Source organism: Neovison vison, chromosome 9 (genome assembly GCF_020171115.1).
Source record: "Neovison vison isolate M4711 chromosome 9, ASM_NN_V1, whole genome shotgun sequence".
In the NCBI taxonomy this organism is placed as follows: domain Eukaryota; kingdom Metazoa; phylum Chordata; class Mammalia; order Carnivora; family Mustelidae; genus Neogale; species Neogale vison.
In genome coordinates, this window is record NC_058099.1 from 47,686,258 (window position 1) to 47,702,847 (window position 16,590).

At 41.5% G+C, this 16,590-nt stretch overlaps 1 protein-coding gene across 1 annotated transcript; it reads right to left on the reverse strand.

Annotated features, from left to right (window-relative positions):
- Positions 1 to 7,599: 7,599 nt before the first annotated feature.
- Positions 7,600 to 8,199, reverse strand: LOC122917564 (interferon alpha-1/2-like). The gene has a single exon (XM_044265587.1). The coding sequence runs from the start codon at positions 8,161 to 8,163 to the stop codon at positions 7,600 to 7,602; it is 564 nt and encodes a 187-aa protein (XP_044121522.1). The 5' UTR covers positions 8,164 to 8,199.
- Between the last annotated feature and the right edge of the window lie 8,391 nt (positions 8,200 to 16,590).

Sequence of the window (16,590 nt, forward strand, 5' to 3'; positions counted from 1 at the left end):
ATCCCAAAGCAACAGAAAACATGGTCTTCTCCAGTGCAACTGGAACATTCTCCAGAATACATCACATCCTGGGTCCTAAATCAGGTCTCAACTGGTATCAAAAGATTGGTATCATTCTCCGTACACTATCAAACCACAGTGCTCTGAAGCTAGAACTCTATCACAAGATGAAATTTGGAAAGAACCAAAATACATGGAGACTAAACAGCATCCTTCTAAAGAAGGAATGGGTCAACCAGGAAATGAAAAAAGAATTGAAAAAATTAATGGAAACAAATGATGATGAAAACAAAACGGTTCAAAATCTGTGGGACACAGCAAAGGCAGTCCTGAGAAGAAAATATATAGTGATACAAGCCTTTCTCAAGAAACAAGAAAGGTCTCACATACACGACCTAACCCTACACATAAAGGACCTGGAGAAAGAACAACAAGGAAAGCCTAAACCCAGCAGGAGAAGAGAAATAATAAAGATCAGAGCTGAAATCAAAGAAATAGAAACAAACAAACAAAAAAAAAACGGTAGAACAAATCAATGAAACTAGGAGATGGGTCTTTGAAAGAATGGATAAGATTGATAAACCCCTGGGCCAGACTTATCAAAAAGAAAAGAGAGGGGCGCCTGGGTGGCTCAGTGGGTTAAGCCGCTGCCTTCGGCTCAGGTCATGATCTCAGGGTCCTGGTATCGAGTCCCGCATCGGGCTCTCTGCTCAGCAGGGAGCCTGCTTCTCTCTCTCTCTCTGCCTGCCTCTCCATCTACTTGTGATTTCTCTCTGTCAAATAAATAAATAAAATCTTTAAAAAAAAAAAAAAAAGAAAAGAGAAAGGACCCAAATAAATAAAAGAATGAATGAAAGAGGAGAGATCACAACCAACACAAAAGGAATACAAACAATTTTAAGTACATATTATGAGCAACTATACGCCAGCAAATTTGACAATCTGGAAGAAATAGATGCATTCCTAGAGATATATAAACTACCACAACTGAACCAGGAAGAAGGAGAAAACCTGAACAGATCCATAACCAGTAAGGAGATTGAAGCAGTCATCAAAAACTCTCCAAACAAACAAGAGCCCAGGGCCAGACGGCTTCCCAGGGGAATTCTAGAAACATCTAAAGAAGAATTAATATCTATTCCCCTGAAATTGTTCCAAAAAATAGAAATGGAGGGAAAACTTCCAAACTCATTTTATGAGGCCAGCATTACCTTGATCCCAAACCAGACAAAGATCCCATCAAAAAAGAGAATTACAGACCAATATCCTTGATGAACACAGAGGCGAAAATTCTCAACAAAATACTAGCCAATAGGATCCAACATTACATTAAAAGGATGATTTACCATGACCAATTGGGATTTATTCCTGAGCTGCTAGGTTGGTTCAACATCCGCAAATCAATTAGTGTGATACAATACATTATGTGATACAATACATTACTAAAAGAAAGAACAAGAACCATATGATACTCTCAATAGATGCTGAAAAAGCTTTGGACAAAGTACAGCACACTTTTCTATTCAAAACTCTTCAAAGTGTAGGGATGGAGTGTACATACCTCAATATCATCAAATCCATCTATGAAAAACCTACTGCAAATATCATTCACAGTGGAGAAAAACTGAGAGTTTTTCCACTAAGGTCAGGGAACACGGCAGGGATGTCCATTACCACCACTGCTATTGAACATAGTAGTAGAAGTCCTAGCCTCAGCAATCAGGCAACCAAAAGAAATTAAAGGCATCCACATCAGCAAAGAAGAAGTCAAACTACCACTCTTTGCAGATGATATGATACTGTATGTGGAAAACCCAACAGACACCAGTCCAAATCTGCTAGAATTTGTACAGGAATTCATTAAAACACGAGGATATAAATTCGATGCACAGAATACAGTTGCATTTCTTTACACCAAAACAAGACAGAAGAAAGAGAAATTAAGGAATCAATTCCATTTACAAGTGCACCCAAAACCATAAGATACCTAGGAAGAAACCTAACCAAAGCAACAAAGAATTCATACTCAGAAAACTATAAAGTACTCATGAAAGAAATTGAGGAAGACACAAAGAAATGGAAAAATGTTCCACGCTCATGGATTGGAAGAACAAATATTGTAACAATGTCTACACTACCTAAAGCAACCTACACATCTAATGCAATCCCTATCAAAGTCCATCTATTTTTTCAAAGAAATGAAACAAAGAATCCTACAATTTATATGGAACCAGAAGAGACCTCGAATAGCCAGAGGAATACTGAACAAGAAAGCCAAAATTGGTGGCATCACAATTCCAGACCTCAAACTCTATTGCAAAGCTGTCATCATCAAGACAGTATGGTACTGGCCCAAAAACAGACACACAGATCAGTGGAACAGAATAGAGAGCCCAGAAACAGACCCTCGACTTTATGGTCAACTAATCTTCAACAAAGCAGGAAAGAATTTCCAATGGAAAAAAAGACAGCCTCTTCCACAAATGGTGTTGGGGAAATTGGACAGCCACACGCAGAGAAATGAAGCTGGACCATTTCCTTACACCACACACGAAAATAGACGAAAATGTTGAAGGACCTCAATGTGAGAAAGGAATCCATCAAAATCCTTGAGGAGAACACAGGCAGCAACCTCTTTGACCTTAGCCGCAGCAACTACTTCCTAGGAACATCACCAAAGGAAAGGGAAGCAAGGGCAAAAAAATGAACTGTTGGGACTTCATCAAGATCAAAAGCTTCAGCACAGCAAAGGAAACAGCTAACAAATCCAAAAGACAATTGACAGGATGGGAAAAGATATTTGTAAACGACATATCAGATAAAGGGCTAGTATCCAAAATCTATAACGAGCTTAGCAAACCCAACACCCAAAGAACAGGTAATCGAATCAAGAAATGGGCAAGGGGCATGAACAGGCATTTCCACAAAGTAGACTTCCAGATGGCCAACAGACACATAAAAAGTGCTCCACATCACTCGGCGTCAGGGAAATACAAATCAAAACCACAATGAGATACCAGCTAACACCAGTCAGAATGGCTAAAATTAACAAATCAGGAAATGACAGATGTGGGGTCGGATGGGGAGAAAGGGGAACCTGCCTACACTGTTGGTGGGAATGCAAGCTGGTGCAACCACGCTGGAAAACAGCATGGAGGTTGCTCAAAAAGTTGAAAATAGAGCTGCCGTACACCCCAGCAATTGGACTTGTGGGTATTTACCCTAAAGATACAAATGTAGTGATCCAGAGGGGCACGTGCACCTGAATGTTTACAGCAGCAGTGTCCACAAGAGCCAAACTACGGAAAGAACCTAGATGTCATCAACAGATGAATGAATAAAGCAGATGTGGTGTATATATATAAAATGGAATACTATGCAGTCATCAAAAGGAACGAAATCTTGCCATTTGCAATGATGGGATGGAATTAGAGAGGTTATGCCTATTGAATGAATTCAATGAGAGAAGGACAATTATCATATAATCTCCCTGATTTGAGGAAGTTGAGAAGCAACGTGGGTGGCTTGGGAGTAGGAAAAGAATAAATGAAACAAGATGGGATAGGGAGGGAGACAAATCATTAAGAGACCCTTAATCTCACAAAAGAAACTGAGAGTTGCCGGGGGAAAGGGGCTTAGGGAGACGGAGGTGAGGTTATGGACATTGGGGAGGGTATGTGCTACAGTGAGTGCTATGAAGTGTGTAAACCTTGGGATTCACAGACCTGTACCCCTGGGGCTAGAATACATTATGTTAATAAAAAAAAATAAAAATGAAAAATTAAATGAATACTCATGAGACATTAGATTTTTCTGCTAATGAGATAGACGTTTGCAGCTGGCACTAGACTGACCCTCCTTTTTCCAACACATTGCAGGCTGTAGTCCTGCCAGGGTCACACGTGGTGGGGACAGTACCATGGGCCACATCCGCCTAGAAGAATTCTGTGCTCCCAGTTTCCAATTGAAACTTCTCAGTCTCCGGAAGGACACAGAGATACAGTTGACTCAATGCTGCTTTACTGTCCTACTGTTCCACCTCCTGAGGATAAGTGACTAATCCAGTGGACACTTTCTCATTTTTGTTCTCCTTCCAGGTTCCCACACTCCTGCTGACTTTCAACACTTTCATGTTTCCAGACATCAGTGTGGTTTTCTGAGCAAAGGATTATCCTACTCCTGGGGTAACAAGAACTTAGGGAATGCTCCAACACAGGCACAGTGGAGCTCCGGGATTCTTCGTGCAGGAGCCCTGGATTTAGCGTGTTTCTGTGTGGGACCACATATCTGGGGTCCTTGAGCTCCACAGCACAGCAATCAGCTGACAGGAGGGTGGAGGGAGGGCAAGTGCACACTCTGGCTTCTGTTGCTGCCAAACCTTGGCTGCTTGTGGCCAGTAGTGCAGGGTGATGTCTCCCAGCCTGTCCCTGGGCACCCAACCCTGAGCCCTGCCTCCTCTATATCCCAGGCTGAATAGCAATGCCTGGGAATGGAAAGTTGGCGGCGGTCGAGGCACCTGGCTGGCTCAGTCCTTTAAGTATCTGCCTTGAGCTCAGGTCATCATCTCATGGTCTTAGGATCGAGTCCTACATTAGGCCTATCTTCTTAGTGTGGAGTGTGCTGCTCCATCTGACCTTCCCCCCCTCCCATGCTCTGCCTCTCTGTTTCTCTCAAATAAAGAAGTAAAATTTTTTAAAAAATGTTGGTTTTTTAAAAAGGGGTTCTCACTCCCCTTGCCCCTGCATTTGGCCTTTGCTGCTTGGTTCTCCAACACTTTCCAGTATTTAATAATCAAGAACATTGGGATTAAAACTGACTATGGCTATAGGGATTATCAGGACAAGACTTACGCTTTGTTACAGACAGAGTAAGGAAACGGGTTTATGACAGCATTAGAATCTCCGGATGTCCACAAGTAGGCTTTATGTAGCTGGAAGGGACATTCTCAGAAGAGGTCCGATTTTGGTCACCACCCTTGTCACATTTGGCCACCAGGAAGCGGTCTTCCCGGAGGGGAGCTTCACTAGGCGACCCTTCAACCTGATCCTGCTTTCTGTTTCCTTTCAGCCCCAGCTACTGTTCCATTACATTGGATGGAAATCCGAGCAAAGCCTCTCTAGCAGATGTTTCTGCAAAACCTAGAGATTTCAATGCATTTTTGTTGTCTACTTGCTTTTTTCTGCTGCTCCTTCGGAAAACCTTTAAGCTTAGATGACAGCAGAACAGAAAGCTGTTGTGTGAACAGGCTGAGAGGTCAAGAGAGTGAATGCCAAGGGGCTGTGGGGACTTCTGCCTTGTCGAGGAAGGAATCTGTTAGGACAGGGGAATGTGTTCTGGAATGAGGGTTGGGGGAGGGTAGAGGGTAGCGTGGGTGCCAGAAGGTTAAGGAAATAGCATGTTCTTCTTCACTTCCAACTAGATCTTTATTCTCAACTTTCAGAAGTTCGTGGAAGCCACTGTCTCATCACTGGTGATAAATAAAAATGTTTCTTGCCAATGGGGGATGAATGGATCAGCCTTCCCTAGAATTACAACAGAATTCCAGTTTGGGAGGCAGCCTTCTTTGCAAGTCAGGTACTAAAGTGTAGGACCACTGTTCCCACGAATTTTGGAGGAGGAGACAAACAATATTCCCATATATAGCTGTCAGAATTAACATAAAGACGATTGCTATCATAGTTATGCTGTTCCCTACAGAGATGCACTGCTAGGTTCCTTTCAGTGCATGAGTTCAGTGAATATTCACGCTCTTCTGTCCTAATTGTTAAATCTGTTTGTACTCCTGAGTTACACACAGCTCACTATTGCTCCATGGATTTCTATGATTCATGTATTTTCAGCTCATTCGACCAGTGATTTCTCACTGCTGTAAATATGAGGAGAGAGAATACCTGACCCAGCTTCCCACCCTCATTTTTGAAGAAAGTCTGTCAGTCTTTATGTGCAAGAGAATCTCGTGATGTGGATATCCACCAAACATTGTGGTATTCCGAACATGAGGAAATACTAGCAGTGAGCAAGAGAAGAATTCTTACCACATCAAACTCTCTAGAAAAAGCAATGGGATATTTTGCCACTTTAGTAAACGGGGTCACAAGGAGAGGTTAAGGAACCTAATTAATGATGCCAAATAATTCCAGGAAACATGATCTTATCCATGGTAATAGATAATTTGATGAAGGATTGAATGAGTTATCCATTCCTGCCAAGTGAATTCTTAAAGCCGAGTAGCTCGCTGATGTGCAAGGAAGTAAGAACCAAGACACGATAAATCATGGTCAGCAATTCAGTCATGATGAAAAAGAAATACAACATTAAACATATTAACATGATTTGTAGAACATCGATTCCATGAAACCACTCAGGGAAAAAGAAATGACATAAAAGTGCAAACTCTGTGAAGAATAACAAACTCCATTATTCCCAGATCCCACGCAATATTCTTCTACAAGTCAGACACACTGACTTCTCTTATTCACGCTCCCACTTGCTCCAGGGTGGTCTCTGCTTATGCATTCCACCAAACTGACTCTCAGGAACGTCAGCAAGGGCATCTGTGTTTCTGACATCGCAGGCAGTTTCAATCCACATCTTCCGGGAATCTGCTGATGGTCTTTGAAACACATTTACTTCCATAAAAACAGTCATCAGCATCCTCTCTTACCCTGTGCTGTATGGCCAAGAGTCCACCGTCTCCTTTGTGGCTCTTCTCTCCCGTCCCTTAATGGCTGAAGAGCCTCAGAATCAAGTTTATGTCTGTTTCTCACATGACACGGTCTCCCTACGTGACCACCTCTGTTTCTGGCTTTGCCTGCTAGATGTGGGACTCAGCCATTGCAATTCTTGTCAACTGCCAGCTCACCTGCCCCCGACACTTGGACATACATGTCTCCATGTCTGCCAGTGACCTGTCGAAGGGTCCACAGCTTTTCTATGTGCACTTCCTGTGTGCTTCAACGTCTCTGTTCTAGCAGTAGGTGATAGATGTCACTTCCTTTCCTTCATCGTCAAAACATTAAATAGGAGGTTTTTAGATCCCATCCCTACAGCAACCATATTTATATGTCCCTACGACCAAAGATGTAGACATCAGGATCTGTATTTTGTATGTCCTATAGCCTAAGGTCAACGTGCAAGTTGTCTTAGAGAAAGTGAGTTGTTATTTCCAGTGTTAATGCAGTATGACGGTAAATGCATTCTGCTGTCCAATTTCCAATGGAGTTACATAATCAGACCTGGTGTGCCTCTTCGAAAACCCTTTTGTCCTTAAAGTTCCATTAAGAAAAAAAGTGATAAACTGATTACATATTAAAAATATATTTTATTATATTCTACTATGTAAAAAGCTGTACATATTATATGAAAAAACTGAATCTTAAGGATATTTACATAAATAAATATTTAAATAGATAAATAGGCATAGGCAAGGTCATCTGTAAGCAACTACTGGTTGTAGAGTTGACATGTCCTGAAAACACTTGACAAATTGACTGTGTTCATGTCTTCGCAACCACAGAAATGAGAGTCTCTGAGATGGCAGGACTCCGGAATATGTGATGTTATTAGTCAGAGGGAATCATTTCCATGTTGAAACAGGTCTCACTTGCTGCTCCTTAGTCTCCTATGCAAGGCTGTTGATGCATACAAGGGTTTCATGATCTCTGCTCGGACCATCTCCCAGGCACAAGGGCTGTATTGCTTGTCTTGCAGATAGAGGGAGATTCTCTGGAAGTAGTTCCTCAGGGTGGAATCCCTATTCACCAGGGGCATCTCTCCCACCCCCACCTCCTGCAGGGGACAGGCTTCCAGGTGGCCCAGCTGCTCAGAAAGTCCCGAGCACAATTCCTCCAGGAGGGTCGTGTTCCAAGGAGCAGGTGAGGCCTCTGTGCAGAAGAGGTGGAAGGTCTTCTGGTTCGTCCCATGGATGACAGGGAGGGCGTGAGCCTTCTGCAGCTGCTTGCCATTGAACACCTCCTGGGTGAAGCCAAAGTCGTTTGTGTAGTTGTCACAGGAGCTAGCAGACAGTCTCCTCATTTGTCGCAGGAGCATCAAGGCCCTCCAGTGCAGCAGGCCGTGGTCCTGAGGCAGGTCACATCCCAGAGAGCCAAGGGAGTGGCAGCTGAGCACCACCAGGGCCACCAAGAAGGAGCAGGACAGGGCCATCGGGGATCCTGCAGATTCTGTTGGCCCGGCTGTGGTGGGCACGTCTGGGACCCGTGGCTCTAGCTCCTCTGAACATCTTCTCTTGTGCATGTGGCTTAAGAGGGGACATAGGCGTTTTCAATTTCTGAACGTTTCCCTTTCTTTCTGCTTCTCTTTTTGATTTCCTTTCTGCATTTTCTCCTTGGGTTTAAGCACAGTTTCCCAACTCCATATACATGTTTTTCATGATTGCCCTTGCCTCCAGAGTCTCCTTTGATGTTTTTAATTGAACTTCCAGGAAAGTTAATAGCATGGATACAGTATGTATACAGTTATGTTTTGTACTTATATCTGAGCTTGTACATACAAAAGAAAGTGTGAAGTTTACTCTTTTTATTCTTACCTATGCAGGGTTAAGAATGACTAACAATTTGAAGCTAAAAGTCAAATTTTAAAGCCATTGATGTGTAACGGTTTAACTAAATTTGATGAGACCTGCAATTTAAATTTACTTACATAATTTGTCATATATATAATGCACATATGCAAATGAACAATTTCTACAAACATGTAATAATGAATTCAATGTATTTGAATATTTAAAATCATTCCAATTGTTAACAGCAATTGATAAGTAATATTATTTAGTAGGCAATTGTGTTTAGTGTACTGAGTTGTAATGTTGACCTATGTAGGAAAATAATCTTTGACCCCATCTGTGACTAGATAGGCATCAAGTTATTGTTAAAATATTTTTTCCTGTTTAGCGCTAGATATAATTACTGATGTGTTGACTATGGTTTATAGAATTAAATCATAATCGTAACCTGTTTATGTTTCAGTCTAAAACATGCACCACATGAAGCTCAGAAGACAAACAATGGCAGCTCAAGAGTAAGCAAAGACCACCCATCTGAGCATGCCCTTGAGATTCAGGAGAGGTGGAGAGAAAGTCCTCCGATCACAGCACCGTGTCATCCCTATCTCTGTTGCACTCTCTGCAGACATTTCATGTTCCTTCCACAAATTCCTTGTCCATGCTTCTTGTGTGATACCCAAGAACACCCAGTGAGAGAATAAAAATACTAAGGAAGAAGGTTTTGTTAGACTGCTCCAAGTTTGAGCTTGGTGAGCCACAGACCATTGTGATATTGAAGACAGGTTCACAGCCCTAAGAACTACCTGTTACACCCTAGGAAGCATTGTAAGAACTCTTCTGTCTGGTGGGGGAATGTTGATTTAAGGGAACACTATGCAAATACAGAACCAGGGAACCTGTGAAAAGTGTTGATATCTTATACTCAGTTTTGCTGTGAAACTCACTGCTCATTTAAAAAGTATGTTTTTCCAGGGACACCTGGGTGGCTCAGTTGGTTAAGCTTATAACTCTCTTGGTTTGGGCTCAGGTCATGATCTCCCAAGTCATGGGATCAAGCCCCACCTAGAGCTCTAGGTGGGGCTTCACACCCAGCAGGGAGCCTGCTTGAGGATTCTCTCTGTCTGCTACTCTCCCTAAGACTATGCCCTTCTCTATCTCTCCAAAATAAATAACATCTTTTTTTAAAAAGTATGTTTTCCAAAAATATATAAAAGCTTATTGCATTAACAGGGTTAGTTCTTTCCAAGTAAGATTGGGTTTTTATTTCCCCCACTCTGGAGAAAAATCTGCCAGGGACAGCCTTAGGCAGAGAATACAAGCCAGGTCTCCAGACTTGGTCACAGTCTTAGTCCATCTGGACAGGGGGTGGCACTCTTCCTCAGTAAGCAATTTGACAGGCCACAGAATAAAATGATCCTGCTTTCTATTTCAATTTAAGTATAGCAACGGTTGCATCATTGTAACAGGGAAATTCCCTCATAACCAGAAATAGTCACCAGGAGGAAAAGAAGAGCACAAGGCCTCTTCTAGGAGTGTTTCCAAAAGGTCTAGAACTTTCACACAAAGTTGATTTCAGTTTGTGGTTTTGTACTTGGAAGTAAAAGTATCAGACAGAAACCGTAAGAGAATTAATTCTTTTCTATTCTATACTCTATTTCCTTGTGACCACTTCCAATCCTGGGCTTTAGTTTGATGGGATTGCTTATAAATGGCGGACTCAAATATCTGTTTGCACTCAGATGTCTACCAGTCAACTGTAGGAGTTATCCACTGCTTTGTTTTTATTTATGTACATTCTGCTACCAGAGTCCGCTGAGAGATTTCCATTTTTGCTTTTTCTGATTACACTATTTAACATAACTGATATTAAGTAAATGGGATTATTGCTTGGAGGTTTTTTTTTTTAAAGACTTTATTACTTATTTGAGAGAGGGAGCACAAGCAGGGGGACCGACAGGCAAAGGGAGAGGTGGGCTCCCTGCCGAGCAAGGGGTTGGATGCAGGACTCCATCCCAGCACTCTGGGATCATGATCCACATCAAAGGCAGAGGCTTAACCAGCTGAGCCACCAAGGAGGTTGGTTTTCCTACAAAACTCAACAATTCAGACCAAGGATTGGAGGTGTTATATTCCCCTCTCTCCTGACCACAACATGTACACTGAGTTGGTGAAAGTCTATTTTTACTTAAAATGTGAACAATGTAATAATGAGTGAGTTGTATAATTCATTTTTCATCAGATGATAACCAGAATTGATACCTCTTACTAAGAAACAGACACAATAGTTGTTCTACAGAAAAATGAATGAAAAACTAAAAAAAAAAAAAAAGGAATATAAGGGTTTTTTTCCTGCTAATCACAAAGTGTTTTAGAGGGCTCAGCGAATACTATCACTGATTAGAGAGAGTCCTGATTATCACTTTCTCCTGTACTTGTGGATTGTGAAAGGAGGAAAAAGGCCTCTCCATTTCCGCTCTGACAACCTCACTGGCACAGCGGCTGTGTTTCTTCTCCTTCAGATAGAGATGGATGCTTTGGAAATCCTTCCGGACCACGATCCCCAAACACAGGCAGACAGGGTTGTCTTCTTCCCTGGGCTTCCAGTGTCCCAGGCAGCGATGAAGGCTGGAGAGGAGGTCATGGAGGGTGGCGTGGCTCTAGGCAGCCTGGCTGTGTTCTGCACTGAAGAGGGTGAAGACACAGTGGACAGAGCCAGCCACCATCCAGTCTCCTGTGTGTCATTGCTGGAAGTCATGTATCCACATGGCCCTCCCTTGACTTCAAGGCCAGTTTGCTGGTGGGATAGCGGGGCAGCCAGTGCAACAAGATTGCAGACTTCAGAGAAGGAACCTGGAGACTCTGACAGCATCCCAGTCAACTTTGTCCACGTGACATATTTGACAGCACATATTAAATGAAAGTGTTGAACATAAAATATCAAAATTTCTCATTTTAAAAATATTCAAGCTTGGGGCGCCTGGGTGGCTCAGCAAGTTAAAACCTCTGCCTTCAGCTCAGGTCATGATCCCAGGGTCCTGGGATCAAGCCCATGTTAGGCTCTCTGCTCAGCTGGGAGCCTGCTTCCCTTCCTCTCTCTGCCTGCCTCTCTGTCTACTTGTAATCTCTGCCAAATAAATAAATAAAATCTTTAAAAAAATATATTCAAGCTCATAATATTGAGACAATTTCTTCAATGGGGTTGAAACTATCTTTTATTTACATCAAAACAATTGACTATAAATTTACTTTTCTACCATTGATGGAAACAAACAACAATCTGTAGAAGATTACCTCTTTCCTTTTCACTTGAAAGATCTGTATGTTTGACAATTTCTTGGGTCTCCATGACTATCTTGATTATTTTCTTTTAACTTTAGGGAATTGAAATATCTTTCCTATGACCTCATCTTGACAATATTGTTAGCAAGAAAAGTGTTGTGCACAAGCATCAAGGACACTTAGTAGGTCAGATCGTCTGCACCTGTCCTGCAAACACCACATCTGTCCCCCAATGTGTCATTGTTCCTGTGTGTCCTTTCCACTGCACCAGCCACTCTGCCACAAACTCTCTTATGCTTAACCTTTAAATGTTGAGGCTCTGCATAACCACATTTAGGTCCTCTTCTCATTGTCCCCTCTACATAGTAGTGACCACATCCACTCCCTTGTGCTCATTTCCAGATGCAGTAACGAATTTCACATAGGAGGCTAGGTCCAAGATGGTGGAGGTGTAGAAGACCTAAATTTCATCCAGTCCCAGGAATTCAGCTAGATAGCTATCAAACCATCTGAACACCTAAAACTCAACTGGAGGGAGAAGATAGGAATAGCAAAAACTGTGAACAGAAAAACTACCACTTCTTGGAAGATAGGATGGGTGCAGAAGTGAATCTGAGGCAATATATGGGAAGACAGACTGCAGGGAAGGGAGCCTCCATCAGTCCACTACTGCAAGTGGTAGAGCAGAGGACCACAAAATTGGAAGATTTGGGGCACCTGGGTGGTTCACTTGGTGAAGCGTCTGCCTTTGGCCAAGGTCATGGTCTCAGGATCCTGGGATCAAGTTCCACATTGGGCTCCCTGCTTGGTGGGGAACATGCTTCTCCCTCTCCCTCTATAGTTTCCCCTGCTTGCGCTCTTTCTCTTTCTCACACACACACACATACACCCTTTCTCTCAAGTAAATAAAATAAAATTAAAATTAAAAACAAAACAAAAATAAAAACAAAATTGAAACTTTTAGAAGTCTGTTCTAGTGAAGGACATCACTCTGATGGCTAAGCTGGGGGGAACCCTTGCTGAGGGATAGTGGTCTCAGGACCCTTCGGGTCACAGAAAAACTGGGGGTGTCTGAGTGCAATAGAGCTCCCAGGTTTTGGAGCAGGGAAGCCAGTTGCAAAGAGTAAGCCCAGATGTGGGTTTTCAGCTCAGGGTTACCATAAACCATTATCTGAGACACAACCAGTTAGAGTTCTATGAGCAAGGACCCAAAAAGCATCAGATCCAGGGAGACTCCGCTTCCTCCCTTGGGAGGAGTGACACAGGAGCAGGCCTCAGGAATCTGCTGGTTTGGAGTCTCCAAATGGGGTGGTGTGCCTAAGATAGAAACACTTGGTCACTGGCTGAGGAGTGCAGACAGAAACCAGGCAGACAGGAGTGATTGACTGCTCTTCTCTGAGAGCACACTGAAGAGTGGAGCCCTGAGCTCTTGGCTCTCCCCAGGCCAGAGATGGGAGGCCACCATTTTCATTCTACTTTCATTCTCATCCTCTAAAGCTGCACAGAAAGACTTCAGGAAACAAAACCTATGGAGAGCAAACCCAAGCAGACTACTTAGCCTGGCCCCTGGCAAAGACAGTGCCACTCCACCTGGGGCAAAGACATTTGATAATCAATGCAACAGGCCCCTCCACCAGAAGATCAGCAAGAACATCCAGCCAAGACCAATTTATAGATCAATGAGAACTGCAAAACTCCAGCACTAGGGAATATAGCACATAGAATTCATAGCTTTTCCCCCCTGATTCTTTAGTCTTTCAACTTTAATATTTTTAATTTTCTTTTTTTCTTTTTTCTTTTTTTTTCTTAATTTTTCTTTTTTCCTTTTTCAACCAACTTTTTATCAGTTCCTTTTTAAAAATCTTTTTAAGTATTCTTTTCTACAGTCATATTTTATCCCTTAATTGTATTTAACAGTATTTTTGTGTATATATATATGTTTTTCTTTCTTTAAAATTTGGGGAAGTAATTTCTTCTAACAGACCAAACACACCCAAAAATCTAGTGTATGGCTCTGTTCTATTCAACAACTTGATCATATTTTTTTTCTTTTCCCTCTGGTTTCAGGTCTCTTCTGATTTGTTTAGTGTATATTTTTTCTGGGGTCATTGTTATCCTTTTAGTATTTTGTTCTCTCATTTATCTGTTCTTCTCTGGTCAAAAATGACAAAGCAGAAAAACTCACCTCAAGAAAAAGAACAAGAGGCAGTACCAACTGACAGAGATCTAATCATTATGGACATTAGTAAGATGTTGGAACTGAAGTTCAGAATAATGATTATAAAGATACTAAGTGTGTTTGAAAAAAGCATGGAAGACACTAAGAATCCCATTGTGGAGAAGTAAAATCTAACCAAGTTGAAATCAAAAAGGCTGTTAATGAGGTACAATCAGAAATGGAGGCTCTAACTGCTAGGATAAATAAGGCAGAGAGAATTAGTGATATAGAAGACCAAATGATGAAAAATAAAGAAGCTGAGAAAAAAAAGAGATAAAAAACTACTGGATCGGGGCCCCTGGGTGGCTCAGTGGGTTAAGCCTCTGCCTTTGGCTCAGGTCATGGTCCCAGGGTCCTGGGATCGAGCCCCGCATCGGGCTTCCTGCTCAGTGGGGAGCCTGCTTCCCTTCCTCTCTCTCTGCCTGCCTCTCTGCCTACTTGTGATCTCTTATCTGTCAAATAAATAGATAAAGCCTTTTAAAAAAAAAACTACTGGATCACAGGATGGGGAGTGGATCATGGAGGTGTGGTGGAGAATTTAAGAGATAAGTGATACCATAAAGTGAAAAATATTAGAATAATTGGGATCCCAGAAGAAGAAAAAAGGGGGGGGGCAGAAGGTTATTGGAGTAAATTATAGTAGAAAACTTCCCTCATTTGGGGAAGGAAACAGGCATCAAAAGCCAGGAGGCACAGAGAAACCCACTCAAAATCAATAAAAATAGGTCAGCACCCCAACATCTATTAATAAAACTTACAAATCTCAGAGACAAAGAGAAAACCCAGAAAGCAGCTCACTACAAGAGGTCTGTAAACTACAACAGTAGAAACAATAGATTGGCAGCAGACCCCTATCCACAGAGACCTGGCAGGCCATAAAGGACCAGCATGACATATTTAGGATATTAAACAAGAAAAATATGCTGCCAAGAATACAATATCCAGTTAGGCTGTCACTGAAAATAAGAGTGATACAAAGCTTCCAGGAAAACAGAAACTAAAAGAATTTGCAAACACCAAACCAACCTTACAGGAAATATTGAAAGCAGTCCTGAAAGCAAATAGAGAGCCCAAAAGTAACATAGACCAGAAAGGAACAGAGACAATATACAGTAATAAGTCACCTTACTGCAATACAATGGCACTAAATCTGTATCTTTCAATAATTACCCTGAATGTAAATGGGCTAAATGCCCCCAATCAAAATACACAGGGTATTAGATTGGACAAAAAGTCAAGACCCATTGATATGCTGTCTGCAAGAGACTCATTTTAGACCCAGACACCTCCAAATTGAAATTGATGGGGTGGAATACCATTTATCATGTAAATGGACATCAAAAGAATGCTGGGTGACAGTCCTCATATCAGACAAATTAGATTTTAAACCAAAGACTATAATAAGAGATGATGAAGGACACTATATCATACTTAAAGATCTGTCCAACAAAATCTAACAATTATAAATATTTATGCCCCTAACATGGGAGTAGCTAATTATATAAGCCAATTAATAATAAAATCAAAGAAACACATCAACAATAATACAATAATAGCAGGGGATTTTAACAGCCCCTCACAGAAGTGGACAGATTATCTAAGCAAAAGATCAACAAGCAAATAAGGGCTTTAAATGACACACTGGACCAGATAGACTTCACAGATATATTCAGAATGTTCCATCCCCAAACAACTGAATACACATTCTTCTCTAGTGCACATGGAACATTCTCCAAAATAGATCATATCCTGGGTCACAGATCAGGTCTCAACTGTACCAAAAGACTGAGATCATTCCCTACATATTTTCAGACTGTAATGCTTTGAAACTGGAACTCAACCATGAGAGGAAAGGTGGAAAGAACTCAAACACATGAAGGCTAAAGAATCCTACTAAAGAATGAATGAGTCAACCAGGAAATTAAAGAAGAATAAACAATATATAGAAACAAATGGAAATGAAAACATAACTGTTCAAAATCTTTGGGATGCAGCAAAGGCAGTCCTAAGAGAGAAGTATAAAGCAATACAAGCCTTTCTCTAGAAACAAGAAAGGTCTCAAATACACAACCAGCCCTATACCTAAAGGAGCTGGAGGAAGAACAGCAAATAGAGCTTAAACCCAGCAAGAGAAGAGAAATAATAATCATTAAAGCAGAAATCAGTGAAGTAGAAAGCAAAGGAACAGTAGAACAGATCAACAAAACTAGGAGTTGATCCTTTAAAGAATTAATAAGATTCATATACCCCCGGCTAGACTTATCGAAAAGAAAAGAGAAAGAACCCAAATTAATAAAATCATGAATGAAAGAGGAGAGATCATAACCAACACCAAAGAAATACAAACAATTATAAGAACATTTTGGGAGCAACTAACTATATGCCAACAAATTAAACAATCTGGAAGAAATGGATGCATTCCTAGAGACATATACACTATCACAACTGAACCAGGAAGAAATAGAAAACTTGAACAGACCCATAACTAACAAGGAAATTGAAGCAGTCATCCAAAAATCTCCAAAAAGCAAGAGCCCAGGGCCAAATGGTTTCCCAGGGGAATTCTACCAAA